The sequence below is a fragment of the Megalops cyprinoides genome, chromosome 9 (assembly GCF_013368585.1).
Source record: "Megalops cyprinoides isolate fMegCyp1 chromosome 9, fMegCyp1.pri, whole genome shotgun sequence".
Classification (NCBI taxonomy): domain Eukaryota; kingdom Metazoa; phylum Chordata; class Actinopteri; order Elopiformes; family Megalopidae; genus Megalops; species Megalops cyprinoides.
Genome location: NC_050591.1, coordinates 22,891,110 through 22,914,643, shown reverse-complemented (window position 1 = coordinate 22,914,643; position 23,534 = coordinate 22,891,110). Strand labels below are relative to the sequence as shown.

General features: G+C 43.7%; 1 protein-coding gene across 8 annotated transcripts in view; it reads left to right on the top strand.

Annotated features, from left to right (window-relative positions):
• Positions 1-333: 333 nt before the first annotated feature.
• Positions 334-23,534, top strand: part of agfg1a (ArfGAP with FG repeats 1a) — a 29,808-nt gene continuing 6,607 nt past the window's right edge. For 3 of the 8 annotated variants that reach the window (XM_036536204.1, XM_036536201.1, XM_036536203.1), the window contains exons 1-7: positions 334-721; positions 12,827-12,920; positions 17,753-17,868; positions 18,012-18,174; positions 18,953-19,118; positions 19,579-19,689; positions 20,398-20,469. In XM_036536204.1, the coding sequence (XP_036392097.1) occupies positions 555-721; positions 12,827-12,920; positions 17,753-17,868; positions 18,012-18,174; positions 18,953-19,118; positions 19,579-19,689; positions 20,398-20,469 (889 nt within the window). In that variant the 5' untranslated portion in view covers positions 334-554. The remainder of the gene's footprint in view (positions 722-12,826; positions 12,921-17,752; positions 17,869-18,011; positions 18,175-18,952; positions 19,119-19,578; positions 19,690-20,397; positions 20,470-23,534) is intronic. The other 5 variants (XM_036536207.1, XM_036536208.1, XM_036536205.1 and 2 more) reach the window with 2 other exon arrangements.

Sequence of the window (23,534 nt, the reverse complement as noted above, 5' to 3'; positions counted from 1 at the left end):
CCATAAAAATATTGCTGCATGATATTGATGAACTACATGGGAACTTCTGAGAAACTTTGGGAATCTGATTGTTTGTTCTAGTTGGCTTATTCGTAGCTTGCGATTTGGGTATTATTCAAGGTAACAAGCTAATTAACTGGAAAAATACAATTCAACGTGCACGCAATACGGATGAACGTCAAAACAGGCACCGACGTTCAGAAAGCTGTACGCAGAAACACGTTTAGTACAGACTGCTATGATCAGACTAATTATGCGCGCTGCGGGTACCTCTAGCCCTGATGGGGGGCGCTAGTCCGCGCGTAGAGAGCACGAGCGGACAGCGCGTAACCCTCCTCTTGCCTACTACGCCTTGACTCCTTGTTCGTGGAAACTGGGGGCCGCTGTGAATTCCGGTTCGACTCTTCATTCAGCCGCCCTGTTCCGTCTCTTTCTCCGGTCCTCCGTGGTTCTCGGCGCCCGTACCGCTGGCTGCGGCCGCTTCTCGGAAATCGGCAGTTTCTCACCCTTCCCCGGTATTTAATAATCTCTCCCCGACAGTCCCGGCCCTGGCCATGGCGGCGAGTGCGAAGCGAAAGCAGGAAGAGAAACATCTGAAGATGCTGCGGGAGATGACGAGCCTGCCGCCCAACAGAAAGTGCTTCGACTGCGACCAGCGCGGCCCGACCTACGCCAACATGACTGTGGGTTCGTTCGTTTGCACCACCTGCTCGGGTATTCTGTGAGTACAAATGCGATCGGGTGACCTTTTTTATTTTGACAGGCCCCGATAATGTGTCTCCGCGTCATTCCACACGGCATGCTGTGTTTGTATGTGCAATTTTACATGAATATCTTACGTTATCACACGTTATTGTCTGCATTTTTATACAAGGGTGGGGGTTGGGTTTGCTAGCTGGCTAGTTAGCTTGCTGGATGAGATATGTGTAGCTAACTAGTTAGATATTTAAACTCATGAACATAATGTTTAACGGTGAATAATCTGCAGAACGTGCTTTACTAATCGATAGGAACTACTTCACACTGGTACCTAAACGTACCTTGAAGCAAGCTAGTTAGCCTGCTAACTGTCCGCATTTATTTCTTGGTTAGGTGGTTAGCCACCGTTAGTTTTCAACGCCCCAGTTTTGTGGTACGATTGATTATTTTCGATGACTGCACAAGGTAACGTTACCATGGACTGTCTTGCTACGGGGAATATCATTTTGTCTCGTTAGCTAATTAACTATCTATCTTACCAATATATTAGTAAAAGTTTGGGGTATAGACTAGCTAGCTATGAATTGACATCCGTTTCCTGTACAGGAGCTGGCTAGGCAGCGGTGAGAATCGGTGGCCGTTAGAAGTTTTAGACCAATATGTGTAGTACGAACGTAAAATAATCATTCAAGGTATATGTGTCTTTCCGAGCACGTTGTATTCAACAGGTCCTTAAAATTCCGTTACAAAATAATATTTCGACGTTGATCTGTCCCTTTGATGTTGATTTTCCCAGCGCATTTGAGGCCCATGCGATATTGTTGTATAATCCAGCATCTGTAGAGCTACGGATTTAGGATTAGTGGTATCTTTTTTTCCCCCTCGGCCAAGCAAAATAATGCCATCCTTAATTCAGAAGTCGAACAGCAGCTATTGTAGAAAATGACTTTTAAATGACCAAGCACATCCAGGTTAATAAATATCTGTGTCGCTGGGCTTATTTATCTTAGCTTTCTGACTGTAACGTTTACAAAATGATGGAGACACAGATCCGCTATAAATTTGCGATATAAAGATAGACGTTGTTTTCCAGATGCATAACTAATATTTTACGTTATTTGTCCATATTTTTTTTAAAAGTAGATCAGTACGTCTTAACCTACCGTCAAACCCTACTGTCTGATTTTTATATAACACAATGTTTAATTTGTTAATCTGTTCTGTAATGGTAAGGCACTTCCCGAGAATAGGCAAATATTGAGAATGTAAACTGACAAGCCTTGAAATGTCAGCCATTCCCTTTACCCCTTCTGTTACACACTGCAGTGTTGTTTTTAAGTCATTATGTTAATCTGTTGTTATTTGCCACAAAAGCATCTTTCTTGTGAATTTACACCTGCTATTATTGTGTTATCTCTGATTTTTAGGAAATTGCTCTTTGCGTTTTACTTTGTCTGTTGCTGAACATACTGCTCTGTTGAATCCCCCATCTAATCTCCAAATTGCAGTAGTTTCTGGTACTCTTTGGTGGCTGCGCAGACACCGTTTTTTTTTTTTTTTTGGATGAATGTTGTTGAATGAGAGGACAAGGCTCCAGTCTGTTTGTGCAGAATCATGTGTGGGTTGTGTTTGGGATGAGGCTGTCCCCCTGCTTGGCTTAACTCCATCCGCACAGAATATAGCGTTGCCCTTAGCAGCTGCTGGCACTGACACAAGCTTTCCTCACCAAGGCAGAGGCATCGATGAATTTTGTCCCCAGAACATTCCTACATTTACCCATAAGCATATTCCTGCCCCTTGCATTCCATCACCCTGCCCCTAAAATCTGACCTTTTCTGTTCACACTATGGCCCTGCACACAGTAACACTGCTTCCTATTCACCATCATCCTGCCCCTTGACAAGGGCCTTTTCCTTTGGTACGCTCTGACAGCAGAGTAGGTTTTGCTTGCAGCAGCTTGTTTAAGACTGCGGTTCTAGACCAGAGTGAAATATTATAATTTAGGCTCGAATCCATCAGCTTGTTTTGTCCACTACTGTTTGGGTGCCTTCAGCCTTGTCAGCGAAGCTGGTCTTCTTGTCATCCTCATGTGGAGAGGAGCCAGGTGCAGTCCCAGTCAGGCTGGTTGTGGTCCGGGGAGGGTGGGTCAAAGTGTGTGGCATTCTAAGGAAGGACATCCAGTGGACTGCTAAGTTTTGAAACGTACATTCTTTTTTTTTTTCTCGTCCGCTATTGTTATTTTTTAGATGTACTGTACTCAGTACTCTTTTAAAAGATGGTAACTTCCTATTGTATTTCTGCCACCCCCCCATGCTCTGTCTCCAAACATGGAGTTCTTTTTTTGGTCTTGTGGGTCTTGTGGGACTGTGCCCTTCTGAGCATGGTGAATGTGGTGCGTGCGTGCGTGCGTGCGTGTGTGTGTCAGAGAGAGTGAGCTCCAGTTTCGTCTCACGGAGAGGATGGCCTTTTCATTAATCGTGCTGTTGGGATTACGCCGTGTGTAAATTTCCCTGAGGTGTTCTCCTATTAAACTTTGCCATGAGAAATAATTGTGTTCTTTTAAAAGCTATGCCATGTGGAATCCGCCGCTGAGGCTTTTCATTTCTTTTCATGCCGTGGCTGCGTAGGGAGCGTGACGGCGGTGTGCGAGAGCGCTCCCTACAGGCCCGCGTGAGATGAAGGGAGCCACTTCATCCCACCTCGTCTCTCTCGGAGCTTTGATGACTGACGCGTTCGCGCAGCCTTTTGGAAAGTTGATCACACGCGTTGTCCTGGACACACGAGATGGACAGTTTGACAGATGAAGATTCTGCAGATTAGTGGGAGTGAGTGGGAGGTGTGTGTGTGTGAGAGAGAGAGAGTATCTGCCGTCTGTATCCAGTCATATTTCAGCTAAAGGGAGCGTGATGTTGTTATGAAAATCTGCATCCAGCTCTTGTTATATGACACTTTATGATTTGAGGCAGGGGGTACACTGTGTGGTCAGGAAGTCACATGAGTGGGAACTGCTACATCAGCAGCACATGATGCAGAGGGCAGGAAATTAGCCTTTGTCTCTCAGTCCTCTGACTGCCATATGGGGGGTGGGTGTAGTGTTTGTGGGTGTTGGGGGGTTGAGGTAGTATTTGTGGGTGGCTGTAGGTTGGGTAGTGTAGCGTTTGCGGCCGTAGAGTTGGGGAGGGGGGGGGGGGTGGATTTAGTGTTTGGACATGTGATGAGTGAAGTATTTGTGCATATTGGGTGGGTGGCATGGGTATTTGTGGGTGACCTGATGTTTGTATGGGCTGTATTGTGGGTGAAATTGAAACAAGGGGTTGGTGTTTACATATATTCATGCTCAATTTTCAGTTACCAGAAAAATACGGAGATTGGAAAATACCATTTAGATTGATTTCACCCATATTTTATGTCTTACATGAGTAAATGTAATATATATTGAAGTTTTAAGTTCACGGCACCTGATGATCAATAAGTGTTTGTGCAGTAAGTGTCCTCTGCTGATGAAATTGAGAAGAGGTTATGCATGGACATAACATAATTGTTACTGATGCAAAAGTACTGTTTGGTTTAGCCTAAAAGTAATTGACCAGCTTGACTGCAATCAGATGGAATGCGTTAGGGGAAAAAGCAAAAAATATATGTTAAATATTTCATAGACCTCAGGGAGACGTTTGACAGCAGTAAAAACTAGAATTGGTAAAACTAGAATGTTTGTGCTGGAAATGGAGTAGCAATGAAAAAGAACTGGTCTGACCTCATAAAAGAACACCCCAAAAGCAGACAGAACTGTTGCCGTAAGGAAAACGGTGAAATGTGAAAAGACATGTCTGAGATGGCTATGTTAAAGATGCGTCAAATCAATACAAGGTTTTAAGATAATGCGATGAGTGAAGCTGTGTGCACTGTGTTTGTGTCTGTTGGAGTTTGATTGGAATAAATTTGTCATAATCGCTCACGTTTGCTGTATAGCCAGCAAAATCATTAGCTGATTATGTTTGGTGGCTAACCAAAACACCTATGCCAATTATGGTGTGTGGTTTTGCAGTTGTCACCACTACTGCCAATTAGTGTCAGGTTGGAGTTGTACATCTCAGTAGTCTTAGGGAAAAATATTTTTTGTCACAGTTTCCAAAATCAAGTAAGAATTTCTCCAGGATATCACCCGTCTGTTTTTGTAGATGTGAATAACAAATGAAGACAAAAATACAGCCGTGGTATTTTGTCACTCTTCTCTGCTCCAGATGTGCTGTACCTGTTCGGGGTGAGTGGAGTCGCAGTCTTGCCCCCAGCTCCCCTTTCCGCTGAACTGGTGCAGGGGTGGGTTTGGAATGCAGAGTGTAAACACATTCCATGTGGTGGGGTGGGGTGGGGTGGGGCTTGCATCAGGGGAGCATTCACAGTGTTCATGTGGGGAGTTTCAGACAGCAAACCAGGTAGAGTTTTCAGCGCCAGAGAGCCCAGCAGCGCAAAACTCTCCAGGAGACTGAAGAAAGCGCTGGGGATGACGCAAGAGTAGGATGCGGGACAGTGGTCAAGACCGTTTCTGTGTACCTGCGGGCAGTGTGGTTGAAACTCTCCCTGTACTTGCAAATGGAGCAGTCGAGTGTCCTTAGCTGCTATTGCTGATATGACTGTACGGTCATTTAACATACTGTTGGTAAACAGCCCCATGGTCCCCACAGACGGGAGCATGCAAGGTTATTGAAGACTTTTAAGTGGCTGTTTTTCTGTGCAGCCGGTTTCTCTGCCTATAGGGAGTATGCAAACATGGAGACATCTCTTGCTGTGTGCAGACGTCTTTCTCTGAGTTCTCTTCCAGTCTGGAGCGTCTGTATATCTGTCTGTGACATGTACATATCTCTGGATGTGCGTGTGCGTGTCTGTGTGTCTCTGTCTGTCTGTCAGTCTGCACGTACTTGTCTGTCTGTGGTGTATGCTCTGCTGGCAGTTTGTGAATGTAATGATGTTGGTTGCCATTGATCCGGTGTTCCTGAAGTGTGGTGCTGGAATGATGCAAAGATAGACATACACAAACTCTTCTCCCCACTGCAAGGAAACAGGAAGTGATACATCTGCTGTTACAGAAAGACCTCACATTAACGGCCAGTGGCTGTTGCTCTGCAAGGTTGTGTTGAACTGATGCAGTCCCAGAGTCTTTGGGGAACAGTCTCCTGCATTCGACCCAATTTCCTCACCCAGAGACTGTTCTGATCTCACACCTCCTTCAGGCCCAGAATACCATAAAGGTATAAAGTGATGACCTCCTTTCGGTCTGCTTAGGCCCTAGTACTGATTTTTGTAATAAAGATCATTATTTGAAATGTGAAATGTTTGTATAACTTACACACTTTAATTCTCTTGTTTGGCTTTGTAATTTGAAATTTAAACTAACATTGCAACAGACACCATGTGAAGTCTCTGTAGTGCTGTTGCTCCTTGTGGATTTTTTTGTGAAGATACTCTCCTACTGCAGTAAAAATATTGGCAAACCTGGTTAATCTCACCTTGTTTAATATCGCTACCCTGTTTGAACCCACTTGCCATGCACCATTGGCTTAAATACTTTTGTACGTTGCTTTGGATAAAAGCATTTGCTAAATGAATGAATGTGAATCTAAATGTAAATAGTATACAGACCCTTAATATCACCAGGAAGCCAGTTTATTTTCACTGTTTCCTTTGGGTGCACAGGTGAATAATTGATTTAAATCAATGTTGCCATGCTTGGCAATGAAAACATTTTAAACTGCCAGCTAATGTTGGTAGGGAGGGGTGGGGAGGGGATATCAGCTGCACTAGTACTGGATAGCAAGCTTATCATAACTGTGCTGAAATTGTATGTGTGTCCACCCAGTTCAACCCAGTCAAAAATCAGCTAGCAGTATGCTGTTGTTTGATATTATAGCTCACTGCAGCTCCTAGTGGTTGGAAGTTTGGTTCTTTTTACTAAACCAAATCGTTTTGTCCAGTTCAGTATGAAGATCTGGCTCTGTTGACCACATTGTAAGCTGTGTTTCATACATCATGGAGTGGAGTCTTGAGATAAGATGGTGAAAGGCAATCCAGCAAGGTCAACTGAAAGATGTACTTTGCACTTAACTGCTAGAGCTTCTACTTACAAAGTTCTGCTCCCTGAAAGTTAAGAGTGTGGAGTACACATTTGTGTACCTAATTGTTTTAGTGGTTTAACCACTTGCCAAAATGGTAACATGCTTGGCTAGCTACTAGTTAGTTATGTTCTTTTTGTCTACTACCTTTTTGAAATTACAAAAGGCATAGCCACAGTAGTGTGTCACTGTTTCCAATGGGGTAGTCTATTTCTTATTATCCATCTAGCTACCGTTATAGTGATAGTATAGCTTTAAACCATATGCTACACAGTAATTACATGTTATGTTACACTGCAGCCATGTGGTTGAGTAATCGTAGTACAATATGGCAATAAAACATGTACAAAAGGTTCCATCTTCAACCTTAACCTACTTCACTGTCAAATGCATTAATATGAATAATCAAAATGCCTTTGACCTCCTGCATGGTGGCATCATTGAATTATATTGAATCCCTGCTAAAATGGCAATTGCACTTAATATCATATTTGTTCTGCACAGCCGCGGTGATAGTATGTGGGTTACACTGTGCAATCATGTTACAGTCAGGTCTTAACCACACTTAGTCATAAGTATTCAAAGCTTAGTGGAGCTTAAAACATTCAGATGTTTTAAATTGCATCAGGTGATCAGATGCACAAACTTAGTTAGTTGGTCCAGAAGCTGATTTGTCATGATTGCCAAGTAATGAAACTGTTCAGATGACTCTTTTGTTGGCTGGATGTTGCCTCAGTTTTAGTTGCATAAAAATAAAGATTCTTTTTTTCTCATCAATGTGCCCATCTGAGAATATTAAGACTTACTGATTGGGGAAAAATATTGAATACTAATACTTATTGTATAAATAGTATTATTACTATATATTATATAATATCTCACGCAAACATACTATACGACATAAATTTGGAAAGGCAAGTTACACATATGTCTGTAGTCACAACTTTTAATAACCTTTATCAGAATTATAAAGGCTCTGAATTGATTTGCCCACAGGCTGTTCAGTTTTCCCCCTACGGGCACACAAGTCAGCTGTATTTCAGGGTTTACTGAAGTATTCTATTATGCAATTAGAGACTATAGAATAAATTGTGTTTTAAACAGTATCTATCTCCAAAGAAAGCTCAACACGTTTCCCCAAATGTTTGTGTATATTTTTCCTGTTGTGTTGTTAAAGTGATGGTAAAACTGTTCAAATGGTTTAATCAGGTCAAAATTCAGTGCCAGCTCTTAACAGTTATTGCCATCGGACTAACCAGTTCCTTGCTTTAGGTTTTCATCTGAAAGGTCTTCCATCCTGAGTTATAACCTCAGTTATTTCCCTATATTACCTTACTGTCTGCCCTTTCAACGGTTTGCAAAGAAGTGAATTTCTCGGAAACAGATTGAAGCACATAAGGAAGAAATTCATCTCACTTTACAATAATACTGTGCATGGTATTTGTTATGAAATGGTATAAAAGAGCTGATCATGAATTTGGGATTGTTTATGAAAAAACGCTGTTTTCTTCAAAACGAACCTTCCTGTTTGCCTATAATGATTTTGCAAATTCTGGGGAAGATATTCAGCCATCAGAAACTGGGGCTAGTGTTTGGTTTGCCAAGGATGCATCAGCTGTTTTCTAATGCTAATTGAAAGAATTATAATTAGTGAAACGGCTGTGTTGTGCAAACTGCAATTAATTAGTGTTAATATTATGTTGCCTTTCGTTGTACTGGAAGTTTCCTGAATAGCTGTCACATGAAGTGTTTTGGAGTAATGTGAGGGGAAAGAGGTGCTCCGTCAGTGAAAGTGGGCAGGAGGTTTTGTTATGGTGGGATTTTAACTGCAGAAGGAACTTGCAGCCCTACGTTCTGAGATGACACCATGTCGTACGCTTGCTAGAGTCAATGGGAGCAGCAACATGCAAATTCCTTACAGGGTTTTCCCTGTGGTCCATCCTGGCAGTTTTTCCTGTGTGGTTGACCGCTGGTTTGCTAGCTAGTTAGGTCAGATTATTGTTACTTTGTAATTTAATGAAGTTACCAGTATAAGTTAGGATGCTATAAAATGCAGTAATTACTTTGGTAAGTTGGAATTGCTGACTATCTGGTGTTTTGCCTCCATAACTCTTGCCACTGGAGGTAGGCAAGTCAGGGTGTTTCTGCTGATGCAGACCTATACCAGTCAGTGTCCCTACAGTATAGAAATTGAGTTATTGCTGGTGTGTGTTTTGTGCAGTTTATATTTATGTCAACAGCAACCAGTGTTTGAGACAAGTGACCAATAAAATCTGTGGGAGCTTGTATTCTTTATGTCATTATACCACACAGCTAGCTGAATTGTTGCTGAAATAAATTGGCGAACGAGTACAGAAAACCTTCTGCGACCTTGTTGATGTTCACCCTGGTGGAAGAGAGATGTAAATGAGTGAAAGGTGTCTGAGGGGCGTACTCAATGTTACCCGATGACCTGGGAGAGCTTCCCGTTGTCACTAGCCTAATTAATGTGTGTGTGACGATGTCAGTACGGAACTCTCCGTAGTAATTAAAACTGCAGTTCTGGTCTCGGTGTGCTACATTCAGTGCTGTAATGCTCTCTGACAAGACCATGTCAGTACATCGGCCAGACCTAATGCTGTGGGTTCAAACCGTTCAGTGGTGTGTGTTCCCTGCTCCACAGCACTGTCAGTGAATAATTTAGAACCACAGACAGTTAGCAGATTATGGGCCTCCTCTTATACCCTTGGGTCTGGAAGAATTTTGTATGCGTATAAAATAGTCTCACACCTCCGTCTTTGTCCATTCAGACTATGTACTTTATGTCTCTGTGTGTATGTCTGTGCGAGAGAAGGACCGTGTGTATGAATCTTGGTGTGTGTGCACGTGCGCATACATGTGTATTTGTGTGTGGATACCACAGTACTCAAATTGCATGCTCATTGAGGTGTGCTGGTGCCTGGTAGCTCAGGTGACACGGCAGATATAGTTTCACCTGTCCTCAGAGACGCTCCTCACCCCCACATATGCAATAAACAAAGTTTGTGTGCAAATGGAGTGTGGTGTAGATGAGCACTGTGTGTGTTGTTGGGGGAGTGTGGTGTAGATGAGCAGTGTGTGTGTTGTTGGGTATAGTATGTGTTGCATGTGGCTGTCTGACGTGACTGGGGAATTGGACTTTTAAACAAAAGGTTTGCGGGTTCCAGTCATGGGTGGGGCATTGCTTGTATGCTTAGGCAAGATACTCATTCTGAATTGCTTCAGGAAATGCCTGGCTATAAAACTGAATAATGTTTACAAAGCAGGAATGTCAGTCACCCAGCATTAGGAAGTTTGCTATGCCAATCAGTGATGTAATGATATATTTTAAAAGTGAATTGTTTGTTGTGTAGAGGAGCATGCACCTCCGCACCCCTTCCCATTTCTGGCTGACATGTGCATGTGTGTCCCTGCTGTGTGTGTATGTGTGTATGTGTGTATGTGTGTATGTGTGTGTGTGTGTGTGTGTGTGTGTGTGTGTGTGTGCGCATGCATATACGGTTAATGTGTCTGAATGAGTGTTGGCCTGCCCAGATGGACTGTCCTACTTATTCTTCAGTAGGCGTCATATGAAATCTCAGGCTGCAGTTGAAGCTGTATGAGTGTCAGCAGAATGCGGTCAGGGAACTGTTGAGCACAGCTGTATAAATCACTGTCACAGACAGGAGCCAGTGGTTACAGAGGAGTGGTCCTCCAGTGTGGCCACCTGACCTTGAGCACAGTAAGTATTGTGGGTTTGTCCACGAGCCTAACACCTAACCCAGAAGCTACATCGAGCTGTCGCTGTGCTCACACTCCAAAGCTTCACTGAGTGTGTCTTGTCTTCCCTTCTGCTGTGTGCTGTATGTTTGCAGCACATGCCTCTGTGCAGGTGTGTGTGTGGGGGTGTGCAAACATGGTTGAGTGTTCCGTATTTCTGTTTTCTGTGGTAACTACCAAGGCCATGGGTGATTCAGACTTTTTGCTACGTACATGTGCCGTTAATACCAAGAATTTGAGACGGGGTATTCTTATGAATTTCTTTTCATTTATTATCATATATGCCATTACCAACAAGTTACAACAAGCTAAGGTTGCATTAAACAGGACCATTCAGGGGCATGTTGGAGCTAGCTTTAGTATGTTATGGCCAATGCATCTAGATAGCCAATAAGCTGCTTATTGCAACAGATCATTAACCTAGACCAGGAGGTTATGTTATTCCTCTTCATGCTGTCCCTTATAAAACAAACTGAAATGCCTTCACAGCCTTCAGTGATTTCTGATTTTCAGTATGGACGTTTAACCTCCTTATTTTTATGATTAATTTAAAGTTAAGATTTCTGCCTCTATTTCAAGCTTGCCAGCCTCCGTTGGCTTGACACCATCTCCTGATCGGCAGTCTCTGGCTTTCAGTTTGGATGCTGCCAAAGCATGAGTCACATGGCAAAAACAAATGTGGCAATCATCTAACCATAAGAAAGTCAGTGTTGATTTGAATATTCTTATGTCATTTTGTACTTATTTTGGTGAAAATGATGGGTACAGATGGTTGTGTGTATGAGTGTATCTTTACACAGTATGCAAGTGTGTGTATGTGTGTGTGTGTGTGTGTGTGTGTGTGTGTGAGAGGGAGAGGGAGAGGGAGAGGGAGAGGGAGAGGGAGAGGGAGAGGGAGAGGGAGAGGGAGAGGGAGAGGGAGGGAGAGGGAGGGAGCAAGAGGGAGAGGGAGGGAGAGGGGAGATTTGGCAGGGGGAAGGAGGGGGAAAGGGAGATTTGGCCTTAACACTGGATGGGTTTGCACACACCTGTTGGCTGTACTAATGGTTCTGCCGTCTGCTCTCTGTAGAGCATATTTTCTCTAGGAATAAATTCTTCATGCTGAAGCACTGAAAGAAGACCACACTGGCCCTGAGAGGCTACAGAGCACTGTGGGGAACCCCCCCCCCCCCCCCCCCCCCCCCCGTAGCAGCCATGTTTGGTGATTGACTGATGTTCGGACTTTGAGATGTAGCTGTGCAGAACACATGCCCACATACTCATGGTCAGGTGTGAGCAGCCAAAGAGTAAGAGAGGAGAACATGGTGGGCCAGCCCATCTGTGCATTGTCCAAAAGCAATACAGTGCGTTTCCTGAGCTGCCAGTATTGGGGGAATCAGGAATCAGAATGCAGTATTTCACAATGGGCTCCAAGGAAACATCTCCCTTAGGTAGTTTGCCTGAATCTGTGCATCATTTTTAACAAACCATGAATGGCTTGTTAACTACCTAAATTCACGCAATAAATAATGCCATCAATGTGGGTATAGCTGCCAGTATGAAAAAGTGGTTATGGAGCTGGACATGCAGCTTGAAGGTTGTGGATTAGAGGCAGAGTTGTTTATGCCTTCAGAAAGACATTTCACCCTAATTATAATTGCCCAACTGCATAAATGGATAACACAATGACCATGGAATGTAACTGAGATGCCTTGGGTGAGGTTTTGTACAAAGCAAATAAATGGCTTGTGTGATGAGAGAGGAATGGGATGCAGGAACGGGATGGAGAGTTGGGAGCCGCCTGGTCATCTGGCCTTGTTGCCTCATTAAGACCCCCCTCCATCATTTACAGAGCAATGTACTGAGCTCCGAGGGGAAATGGAGTCAGGAAATGGCCCTCTTGGGGGGTCTCCGGACTGCACCAGGGAACAAACACACGTGCACAGACCCAGTGACACACCCATCCCTGCACAAATGTGTGCAACCGAACACACTCTGACAGATGCAGACAGACAGACAGTGTTCACACACACTTACTTTCCCTGTTCATCCATCATTATATCCTACTAATGGTACAGACTGACGCATGAGTTCTCTGTGGGCGGGGCATTAGGATCCCAGGTTGCTGACACTGAATAAGCACTCACTTCAGCTGATCCTGTGACACGCTTTAAGTAGAATCCATTGTCTGGCATTGTATCATGTGGTGTTTAATATCCGTTTGAATCTAAGTGAACTCTCTCTTCTCTCTCTCTCCCTTCCAGACGAGGGCTCAACCCCCCCCACAGAGTGAAGTCCATCTCCATGACGACCTTCACGCAGCAAGAAATTGAGTTTCTGCAGAAACATGGCAACGAGGTGTGTGCTGGGAGCATCGAAGATATGCATGCAGTCAGAACATGCTGTTGGGAGTGCAGCCTGCCAAGCAGACAGCTCTGTAGTATTAGGATGCTTGCTTACCATTCTGGAAAAGCCCCCCCCCCCCCCCCCCCCGTTGCTGTCAGGCCTACTACACTATGAATTATGTATTGATGATTCAGCCATGGGGCGTTTCTTACTTGTAATAGGATGAGCTTCCTGACCCACTGTCCACAGCGGATTAATTATGGCCTCTTCTGCCCCGAGGCGTGTGAGACTGACAGGAGAATAAGCAATCAGATTGCTCGTGTACAGTGTAAGTGTTGAGTAAGACAGGCCAAACGGCAATAGCATGACCTTCTTCAGATGGAGCTGTCTTTACATGTGATTGTCAGCAGGGCAGGCAAACTGGGCCGGTGCCACTGCGGCAGGTTTCCTGATCAGGTTCTGTGCAGCTGTGGCCTTCATCTGGCTGTGTCCTGTCTTCCTCCTTTCTCTCACTGTGTCTCTGTACCACTGCTCTGTGCTCTGTGCTACTCAACCCATATCGGAGGCCCTATTTACCTTCTACGTGATTGAATTCTTGGGATATTTTTCATAATCCTATGAGACTGAGTTATTATTTTCCTCTGGGAAATGCATTATGTGGAGACGCTGTCGAGACCATAACATGATAACTCTTGATTTAGTGGTCTGCTGTCTTTTGCTGACGTCCATTCGGATTACTGTGGGTGATTTACAGAGTGTGTGGGTGTGGGTGGGGGTGTGGGAGTGAGAGAGATAGAAACTGAAAGTGTGAGTTTTCGTGGTATGCTTTAGGGGTGAGGCAGCACTGAGTGGTCTTTGGACAGATTTGGCTTGATTTGGGCAGATTTGGTCTGGTTTGGTTTGGATTGCGCTGGTCAGCCCTTGGGGAAAAGATGGGCAGGTTGAAAGTGCATGTGCAACATGTTGCAGTATGCTCAAGTGTTGACTTCATCCTTGCAGACCTGGATTTTTTCTCACAGCGGGGTTAACACTGTTAACCAAAGACTGTGCAGTGTCAGTGTAGGGGTGCTTAAGGTCTCAGGTTTTTTGCCTGGTCAGATCGGGCATAGAGACAGCCTATTCAGCAGCTGACGGACTTGGCCACAGTCCATTGGGTGGCTGACAGGCTTGCAGAGTAAGAATATCCTCCCCTTTAGCTTCTCTTCCACAGGGTGCTCACACTCGCTTTCTGAGTGTTTTTATTTTCTAGGAATATGTGCAATGAAACAAAAATGCCATGATGTACATAACATTGGTTGTAGTATGTAGCCGTAGGCTCATTGTCTTTGGCAGTCCCAAAAAACACAGATTACTTCAGATGTTGCTAAAAAACTAAGAATGTACCAAGTGCAGGTTTTGCTTTTGGGTTAGGATTGATATAAAGAGGATTATCTAGTGTCCTAGTGTGCTGTGAGCTGTTCTCATATCCCCTTTTCTGTGACATTGGATATTATTGGACTAAGGCTGATTGGTCTATATTTACTCTTCACGGTCACCAGACATGAACGCTGGAATAATTACTGCAGATTTCCAGGCACAAGGACATTTTCTGTTCTTTTAGATATGTTTGTGACATTCATTTTAGAGTTACTGGGTGTATGTCCTTTTTTTCCCATCTGTCTTTTGATTTCAGGAATAGGCTCTGCTTTGAATGTGTACCAATATTAAAAGCTGAAGAAATTATCTTGTTGGCACTCCTCAATTTTCCTTGAATCTTCAGTTGAAGGCCTTCTTCTTTCACCATTCCAATTCCTTGGTTTGCTATGCGCAGTATTTCTCCGGATTAATTTGATGTTTTCTTTCATTCTTATGCTGATGAATTGACTTTGCTTTTCTTAGGTCACTTATTTAATTGTATCTTAAGCCTTTGTATAACTTCTTGTTACTATCTTTTCCAGTCTGTAATGAGTTCTTAAGAACCTTTCACCTTCAGCAGTTACCAAGAATCATTTTTATGCAAAATGAAATCATTTTCATGCGAGAGCCAGTCATACTTGTCACTTTAATGTAAATTAGACAACTGGTAGGTTGTAGTCTGCTCTCCAGCACAGAGATAAACCCCCTATGGAACTCTACTGTTTTGGCACATTGAAGTGTGCAAGTAGTTGGCCTGTCAATCATTGGTTCAGCTCTGTTGTCCAAATACTGCCAGTATGTGTTGGGCCAAAAAACAATCTTGTACATAGGCTAACATTGGTAAGCTAGCTTACAAGCTTTCAAGAAAAAAGTGATGATGAGGAGTAATGATAATAGGTGGCTTGTTATAAGGATGTTTGTTACAACTGACACTATCTCAAATGTTTTTATGTTTGCTGTGCTGTCCTGCGTTCTTGTGTCCGTGATCTTTGCTGGGGCAGCAAGAGCATTTTCTTTGAAGTCTTTCATTGTAAACCTTTTCCGGTGGCTATGGATGAGACTACATTTGGAACCAAAGATGTCATATTGGAGTGACCACAGTCCGGGAGCACAGTTGCCAGTCGTTAATAAAATGAAAGTTACAATTAAGTAACTATATGTATGGGGTGGGCCCTGCCAACCTGTAAATTACCTGTAGTCAAAATAGTCCATATGCACACCCCCCTCACCCTTTTTAACTCATAAGAACATAAGAACAAATGATGACGAGAACAGGCCATTCGGCCCAACTAAGCTCGCCATTTCTTAATTAAAGAGTATCCAAAACTGCATCAAGTCTAGACTTGAACACAGCAAGGGTCTCTGCCTCAACTACATGACCTGGCAACCTATTCCATGTATTGATAACTCTTTGTGTAAAATAATGTTTCCTTATATCAGTGCGGAACTTACTCTTAACTAGTTTCCATTTATGTACTCTTGTTTTACAGACTGAACTCATCCTAAAATATCTATTATAGTTAACCTTATTGATTTCCTCATACTATACTAGGCAAATAAACTGTGGAAATGGAATCAATCTAAATACATTCTGAAATGCCAGATTCCATCCAAAAATGGAAACTCCATTGTCAGTGGTCAGTTATGTAGCTCAGTTGGTGATGGAGCGCTCATGATGCACTGATGGGCTTTGTGGTTGTCTCTTTGGATCTCTGTCTCTCTGAGTATTGGAGGAGCCCTGTCCCTGTGAGAGATTTGGAGAGCAGAACAGGAGTGTTTGGCAGCTCAGGGTTGGGGTGGCCTGCTGTACTGTGTGGGTTTGGTGCAGGCGACCGGAGAGAGGGCTCTCGGTCTGAGTCTGAGCACTGACACTCCCTGTCTCTGGTGTGGACTGCGTGTTAGCAGCATTGATTAGCTCTTAATGAGGACTGTGTTCCGGTCAGACAGAGCTTCTCTCCTGCCAAGCTGCTCTCCTCCCCAAGTGTCTGTTAATAGGCACTCATCTCCTGTCCCGTTCCTGTAAGTGCTTTACTGTGTGCGTGTGCATAGGTGCGTCAGCAGGGGAGGAAGCAGGAAGAGCTTGGGCGGAAGGGAGGTGGTGTTCCAAAAGGCAGTGGGAAGAGTCGTCACAGTTCATAGTCTCCGTCATATTCGTTCATTTGTGCCATCGAGTTTAACATTCTGTACAGGTTCTTAAATGCCCGTGTAAAATTCCCAAAACCATTATGCTGTTTGTCTGAGAATCCAAGAAATGAGTCGATGCCCTTTTTGACATGCGCTCAGATATGCTGACATGCGAGTACATGGCTTGCAGAACTTGGCCCGTATAATGTTTGGATTTTGAACATTGACTGTCCGTGTTCTGGTTTTACTCTCAGGAGGAACATGGCTCTAGTTTCCTCTGATACGAGATTTGCCTCTGATTTACATTTGTTTCTGTGTGCTTTGTGCACTTATCTGTGTTGCTTTGCTTTCTAATCTCTGATCTAGGGTTGTCACAATACCAGAACTTTGTGCAATAGATGTGACACCCATTTAGTATCTTGATATTTGGTATCCCACAGTAGCAGAGCCAAAGTAAAAGGAGTAAATGATTTACCAAATAAGGCTAGACTACCTTCGTTATTTCTATGTAAAATTCATCAATTTCTGCATGCATTAAGTAGGCTAATTTTGACCATGTCTCTCATATTTTCTGTCGATACACTCCAGAAGTTACCAATCCTAAACTTTATACGCAGGTACCTCTCCTATTCAGGTGAAACCAGTGACTGCTCTGTTTAAACATTTCTCTAGTTTTAATGCTCTTTCTCAGATATTCTGTGCTGGTTTCAGAGAAACACTTGAGTTTCATATGTTGCTTTGTAAAAAAAAAGATTCAGTTGTTCAAATATTTGATCATGGTAGGTGTAGTATAATCAAATACAAAGTGAATCAAAATACACTCCCCAAATGTATGTTTGTCCAACAAATTTATGTGCTGTGTCTTTTGGCTCTGTGAGTTCAGTGGACCTGAATGAAACAGGGATGTGTTCTGTGTGGTGCTGAAGGAGTTAATTTCATGTCTGCCACGGCAGGGTACCTCTGAGCCCTGGAATGTGCCAGAATTTGCTGGAATGTGCCAAATTTTGGAACGTTCAGGAATGGAGGCTGCTCAGAGGGCTTCCAGCTGTTTGCATTCCTCTTTCTCTCTCACTCTCTGTTCTTTGGCCCACTTACACAAGCAAAGGGGGCTGTCACGTGTTTCTTCTATGCATTTATTTCCCATTTCTAACCATAGATTTAAGAATATGTAGGGGAAATATTTTTATAAACTGTCCTCATGATTGTACATTTATGGAACTGTTGCCATGTTTTTAGTTAATATTTTTTTTTACCTGAAGCAGTAAACATGTTTCTCAAACCCCTTTCCCCTCTATTACCCCCTCTTTCCCCTCCCCCTCCCTCAGGTATGCAAACAGATATGGTTGGGTCTGTACGACGACAGAACTTCAGCTATACCAGACTTCCGTGAACCACAGAAAGTCAAAGAGTTCCTTCAAGAAAAATATGAGAAAAAAAGATGGTAAGATCTCCTGTTTACTTGCAGAACCTGTTTTTTTTTAAAACTGCATGAATTATGTTTTCATATGTGGGCCCTCAGTTTTTTTCCTCCCCCCGACGGAGTGCCTGTATGTACCTCTGCTTATGTGGGTTTTTGTCTTACAGGTTTGTCCCCCCAGAACAGGCCAAGGTGGTGGCCTCCGTCCACGCCTCCATCTCAGGCTCCTCGGCTAGCAGCACCAGTAGCACCCCCGAGGTCCGGCCCCTCAAAACTCTGCTTGGAGAGTCCGCTCCCACCCTGCATCTCAACAAGACCACACCCAGTCAGGTGAGAGCCCCTCCCACCACCACCCAGAGGAGGTTTGCAGAACAGTACGCTGACCGCATTGTGACCTCCTGGAGCAGTTGTAGACATAGGCGATACTGTTATATGACCTTGACTTTGTTCCAACCACACAGTGATTTCTGAAAGTGGCTGGCATGCTGCACTGTGTAGCCTTCCCTTGCGGATGAGATGAGGATAGGTGAGACTAAATTAGTGGGGGCAGCACTTTGATGGAAGGCATCCTGGGAAAATCAGGTTATTGGAAGCGGTGTTTGTGTGCCAGCCAGTGGCAGTTTTCCCCATGTTTAAGCAGAAATCCAATACCCCAGTTCATTGAAAAGAGCATGAGGTTCTCTGGTGTCCTGGCAAAATCCTGGCTTTTTCAGTCTGGCTATTTAAACACCCTCTCAATTGACTGAATAATTCCCCACTCTTCACCTGAGCTGATGTGTGCAGTGCTCTGGTGTCAAACGTCTGCCATGTTTTACTGTGGTAAGGGCTATACATTGGTGGTGGTTGAGGTGAGTCCCCTCCCCCACCCTTACTGTAAAGTGTCATGTCAGGTCATAGCGATGTCTGTGAGTTACACTTGTCTGTTTGAGTTATGCGTGAGGTAGTTTTTGTCTCAATGAGGGCATTGTTCCTTTTTGAGAAAGGTACGTCTCTGTGAGGTCGCTGCTGTCTGTTGCGAGGGGACGTCTCTGTGAAACAGTCTCGTCAATGTCAGGTGAGTGCGTTCTTCGTAAGTCTTATGTATCTGAGGTCGCTGTGCTCTTTTCAGTCCCCGGTGGTGGGTCGCGTCCAGGCGCAGCAGATGGGCGGGCAGTTCCAGGAGAAGAAGTTCGACCTCCTCAGTGACCTGGGTGGAGATATCTTCGCTGCCCCACCCTCTCAGACTGCAGGCTCTGCCAACTTTGCAAACTTTGCACATTTCAACAGCCACCCAGGTAAAGTGTGAGCAGAGCTGAGGTGTGTCTCTGGAATGGACCTCCTGCACATTAATGAGGTACCCATAACATGAAGCTGAAACACACACACATACACTCGTGCACAAGCACACACAGAGTGAACTACAGACTCTCACAGTCTGTCTATACTGAGTGTGAGTTTGTTGTAATATGCTCTGAATTCCTAAGCCATTTTGTACAAAACCTGAAACTGATCCAGAGTCAGTGCATAAGGACACTATTTACCCATGGCCCTGAGTGATGCAGTCATGGCCCAGGTTTTATGTATGTGGGTGAAGGTGATGGTTTCCTTCAACCTTAGAGGAAACCCTGCTCAGTATCACTGCATGTCTGTGTACATCTGACATGTGTTTCACAGTCTTCAGTTACTCATTTCAGTGTCCGTGGAACCATTAACCATTTTGTTTTGTTTTTTTTGTTTCCCCTCTGACTCCTGCAGCTCAGAGTACTGCTAATGCAGACTTTGCAAACTTTGATGCATTTGGAAACACTGGTGCACCAGCTCATTTTCCCCCTGCACCTCAACCTCTGTCTCAACCCCCTCACACAGGTACAGCATCTCAATTCCTCCTGCCAGCAAGACACACACAAATATCACTTCACATCACAAACACACACACACACACACACACACACACACCACATTATATCACACACAGATGTCTTTGGGGAAACATGTTTAATGTCCTCCACTTTCCACATTCTCCACATCTCTTTCCAAGCATACGCTTCCCTGTTTCTGTCATGCCCTTTCTTGTGTTCCTGTTTCATTTTCTTTTCGCCTCTTGCCGGTGCAAGTGCTGCTTTCAGCTTGGCTCTGTGATTGCACGGTTTACCACTCATGCACCATCCTCTCCCATAGCCATGTGTTCACAGGCCCTGACTCCTCTTCCTCTTTCATTTTTTGGTGGCAATGATGAAGGCTGTTCACACAAACAAACGCAGTTACCCCTCATATCCACACAGCCCAGTGACCCGATCCCTTCGGGTGGAAATATGGTCGAAGGGGAGAGATGCCTTATTGTCTCCTCTTGCTCTTAACATTAGCTTGTCTCAGGCTGCTTTGTGACCTCTGGCACACGCCTATGCTCTGTTTGCTGTGAACAGTCCCTTCATGCCGCTCTGGCTGGTTTTCTTCGCGAGCTGCTTTTGCTGGAGCTTTTGGTTTTCTTTCACTCTTTCTGTCCTTAACTTTGCTTTACATTTTCTGTTTGTCTTCCTGTTTTTTGCGCTCCGTTCTTTATTGATTTCCTGCCAGCGTTCACTGCTCTGTCATCCAGCCGCAGTGTGGGGGACTTTGCCACCGCTCTGCCGCACCTGGCTGCACACAGTAAGTGTCACGAGTCCCAGCCCATCCTGTGCCCATATCCTGCCTCTGTCCCTGTCTGTCCCTTCGTTTGGTTGTCCGTCCGTCTGTCTGTCTGTGGTAGAACACCGCCACCAGCTGAGAGCAGACAGCTGGTGAGGAGGGAGATCTGAGCTCTCTGTCACAACCCTAAGGGGGGAGCAGTGCTCAAAGGTGTGTCTGTGTAGGTCGGAGGTCAGACGAGGCCTAGGTCCCATCCGGATGTTCGTGACCATGGGAAAAATTTGTCTGCTGCAGACAAGAGTGGGTGGTCATAAAAGTTAGCAGGACAGAGGTCTTCCCTGTGAAAGTAATAATTCAAACACCGGCAAAATAACAGACAATATGTTCCTGCAAATTAAAGAATGAATTTTGATACCTTGACCAATGCCTTTTATTTACTGTTTATTAAATTGTCAGTAAGGTGATTATGAATTAATTTTGAAAATGTTGCTGACACAGCTCATTTGCGGGCATCAAATACATACAAGTGTGGAACTTTATTCTGGTGTGGTAGTTCCGGCTGTGGTTCAAATGGAGGTTAGCAACGATTCTTTTTTTTTCCCTTTTTTGGTGTTAAGTTCCCTCAGTGATTGATTGACCCAACTAATCCTTAAATCAACATGATCCAATAATGAGCAAACTTGAAAAGTGCTGTAGCCGAATACATTTAGCTTGATTTTCCTGGTAGAATTTTAGGGTGAAAGGGTGCTTGGATTAATTTACATTGTGACTATGAATTAAGTTGAATCTTCTAGATTGCATTATGATTAGCTGTCAAGATCTTCCTTTTGAGTGTGCATACAGATCCCTTTGATAATGCTTGATTTCCCTTTGTGTGAGCCTACAGCCACAATACGCTACAGCTTTATTTGCCTGGCCTACGCAATTGAAGAGTATCATCATGAGTAGAAATTCCATTTTGAAGATAGGTGTTTGTAATGAAAATAAATGTAGCCCTGTTAATATAGTTTTGCTTGGATAAATGTAGAAATACCAGAGATGACTTTTAGCTTTGTGGGATTGGAATATATTGCTGTGGGCAGGTATGAATCATTTTCAAAACATATCCCAGGGAGGATCGGTGTGAGTGCTGGATAGGAAAATGTCTCACCCAGGACTCAAAACTGCAGCAGTTCTTTAGTAGATCATGACAGGAGCCCAAGAGGGGTCAGGGCTAAGATGCAAAGCATGTTCTAGAAGGATCATCTTTCTGTTGGAGTTATTTACTGTTCAAGGCTGTAGGACCGAAACTCAACCTTGGAGGAGCAGGGCTGCACTCCAGTGGAATTAGATGTTTGTGAAAAACGCTATTACTCATGTGCCAACTTTGTCAAAAGGGGATGTGGCATTGTGCAGTTTTGTTCTGATTCAGTAATGTTGAAGCACTGATATGGTCAATATTATCAAAAACGGCTCATTCATGGTCTTTTGAGTGTGAAATTTATCATCTTCATAGTTCGTTTTCTCTATTTTTGCTGCTTTATTGTTTGGAAACATTTTGTCCATCACAAGGCTCTCAGAAATCAAGAAAGTGAGGTGGACTGATATACCATACTCATACCAATGAGCAGAAGCCCTGCACCAGAAACCCTGTCCCTCTCTCCTGACATCAGCAGAACTCTATTTCCTCTTCCTGTGTCTGCTGCCGATGACCTGTATCTCCTCTGTGCATTTTGTATATGTGCCTCAGTGAGCATGTCGGCAAGAATGAGACAAGGTCTTTAAACTGCCGTCTGGTTTGGAACACCTCCAGACCTGGGGTGGGGCCAGTGTTCCCAGGATCGTAGGGCAAGCTGTGGGTGGGTGGGGGCCTACTGCATAAATGGTATAGTATCACAGACCCAACCCCCCCAACCATAAAACAAGCACATGAACTAACCCACATGACACCACTGTGCATAGAGCATGGGACTGGGCTCCCTCCATTTCTGGATGCGTCTCTGCAGTACTGGTCTATATTTAAGGTGATATCATCCTACAATATCGGTGTATATTTAACGTGACACAGTCCTACAGTACCTCTGTATAATTAACACGACAGTCTTACAGTACCATTGTGTATTTTGTATGGCATAGTCCTACAATACTGCTTTAACACGACACAGGCCTGTAATATCCCTGTATATTTAACAGACACATAGTGCTGCCCAACAGCTCTATATTTAACACGACACAACCATGCAATACTGCAGCATACACAGTCCTGCAATTCCAGTATATATATAACAACACATAGTCCTGTAATACGGCCATATGTTTAACACAACGGCTGTACTCCACTTTGTATTACTAAAACGAGACAGTCCAACAATTCTGTTATTTATTTAACACAACACAGTCCTACAGTATCACTGTATATGTAGCACAACGTAGTCTGACAATGTCACTGTATGTTTAATGCAGAATGGCTGTGTTATGCAGTTGCTGCTGCTTAATCGGGACAGTGCAGAAGTCTGGGAAACATCCCATTAAACCATTTTATAAAAAAAATATGTCAAGGCAGCACCCATACACATGGTCCACAAAAGCATCCAGTACCCACACTTTTAAGTGTACATGGCTGTAGACCTCAGTATAATTATACATCATATATGGCTACATTTGTATTCTCTCAATATTAGCTGCACATAATAGAACATAAGAAAAGGAACACATTTCCTAGTGTGTTTCCATAGACCTATACTTGTAGTGTGATATGTTTCCAGGAAATCACAATAAGGCAAGAAACAAATAGCTGAACCTACCACAACCATGTGCACCCAAGCACCGTCATGATAAATCCTGTTTAATTTTTGGCATAGTTTACTATTAATTAAAATTCAGAAATAATTTTTTGCACTGTCTCAAAATTAATTTTTTCCCAACAGTTGTGAATCATACAACAGTTACTACTCTCTCAATGAAGGTACATGCTCAGTGTGAGTGTAAGTGAATGCAGTTTCATCTGATAAAACAAACTACTCAACAACCAATAAAAAAAAAAAAAAATACTTTTAATCGCCTCATTAACAAGTAAAACTAATGTATTTCTGAAAGCCAGTGCCCTT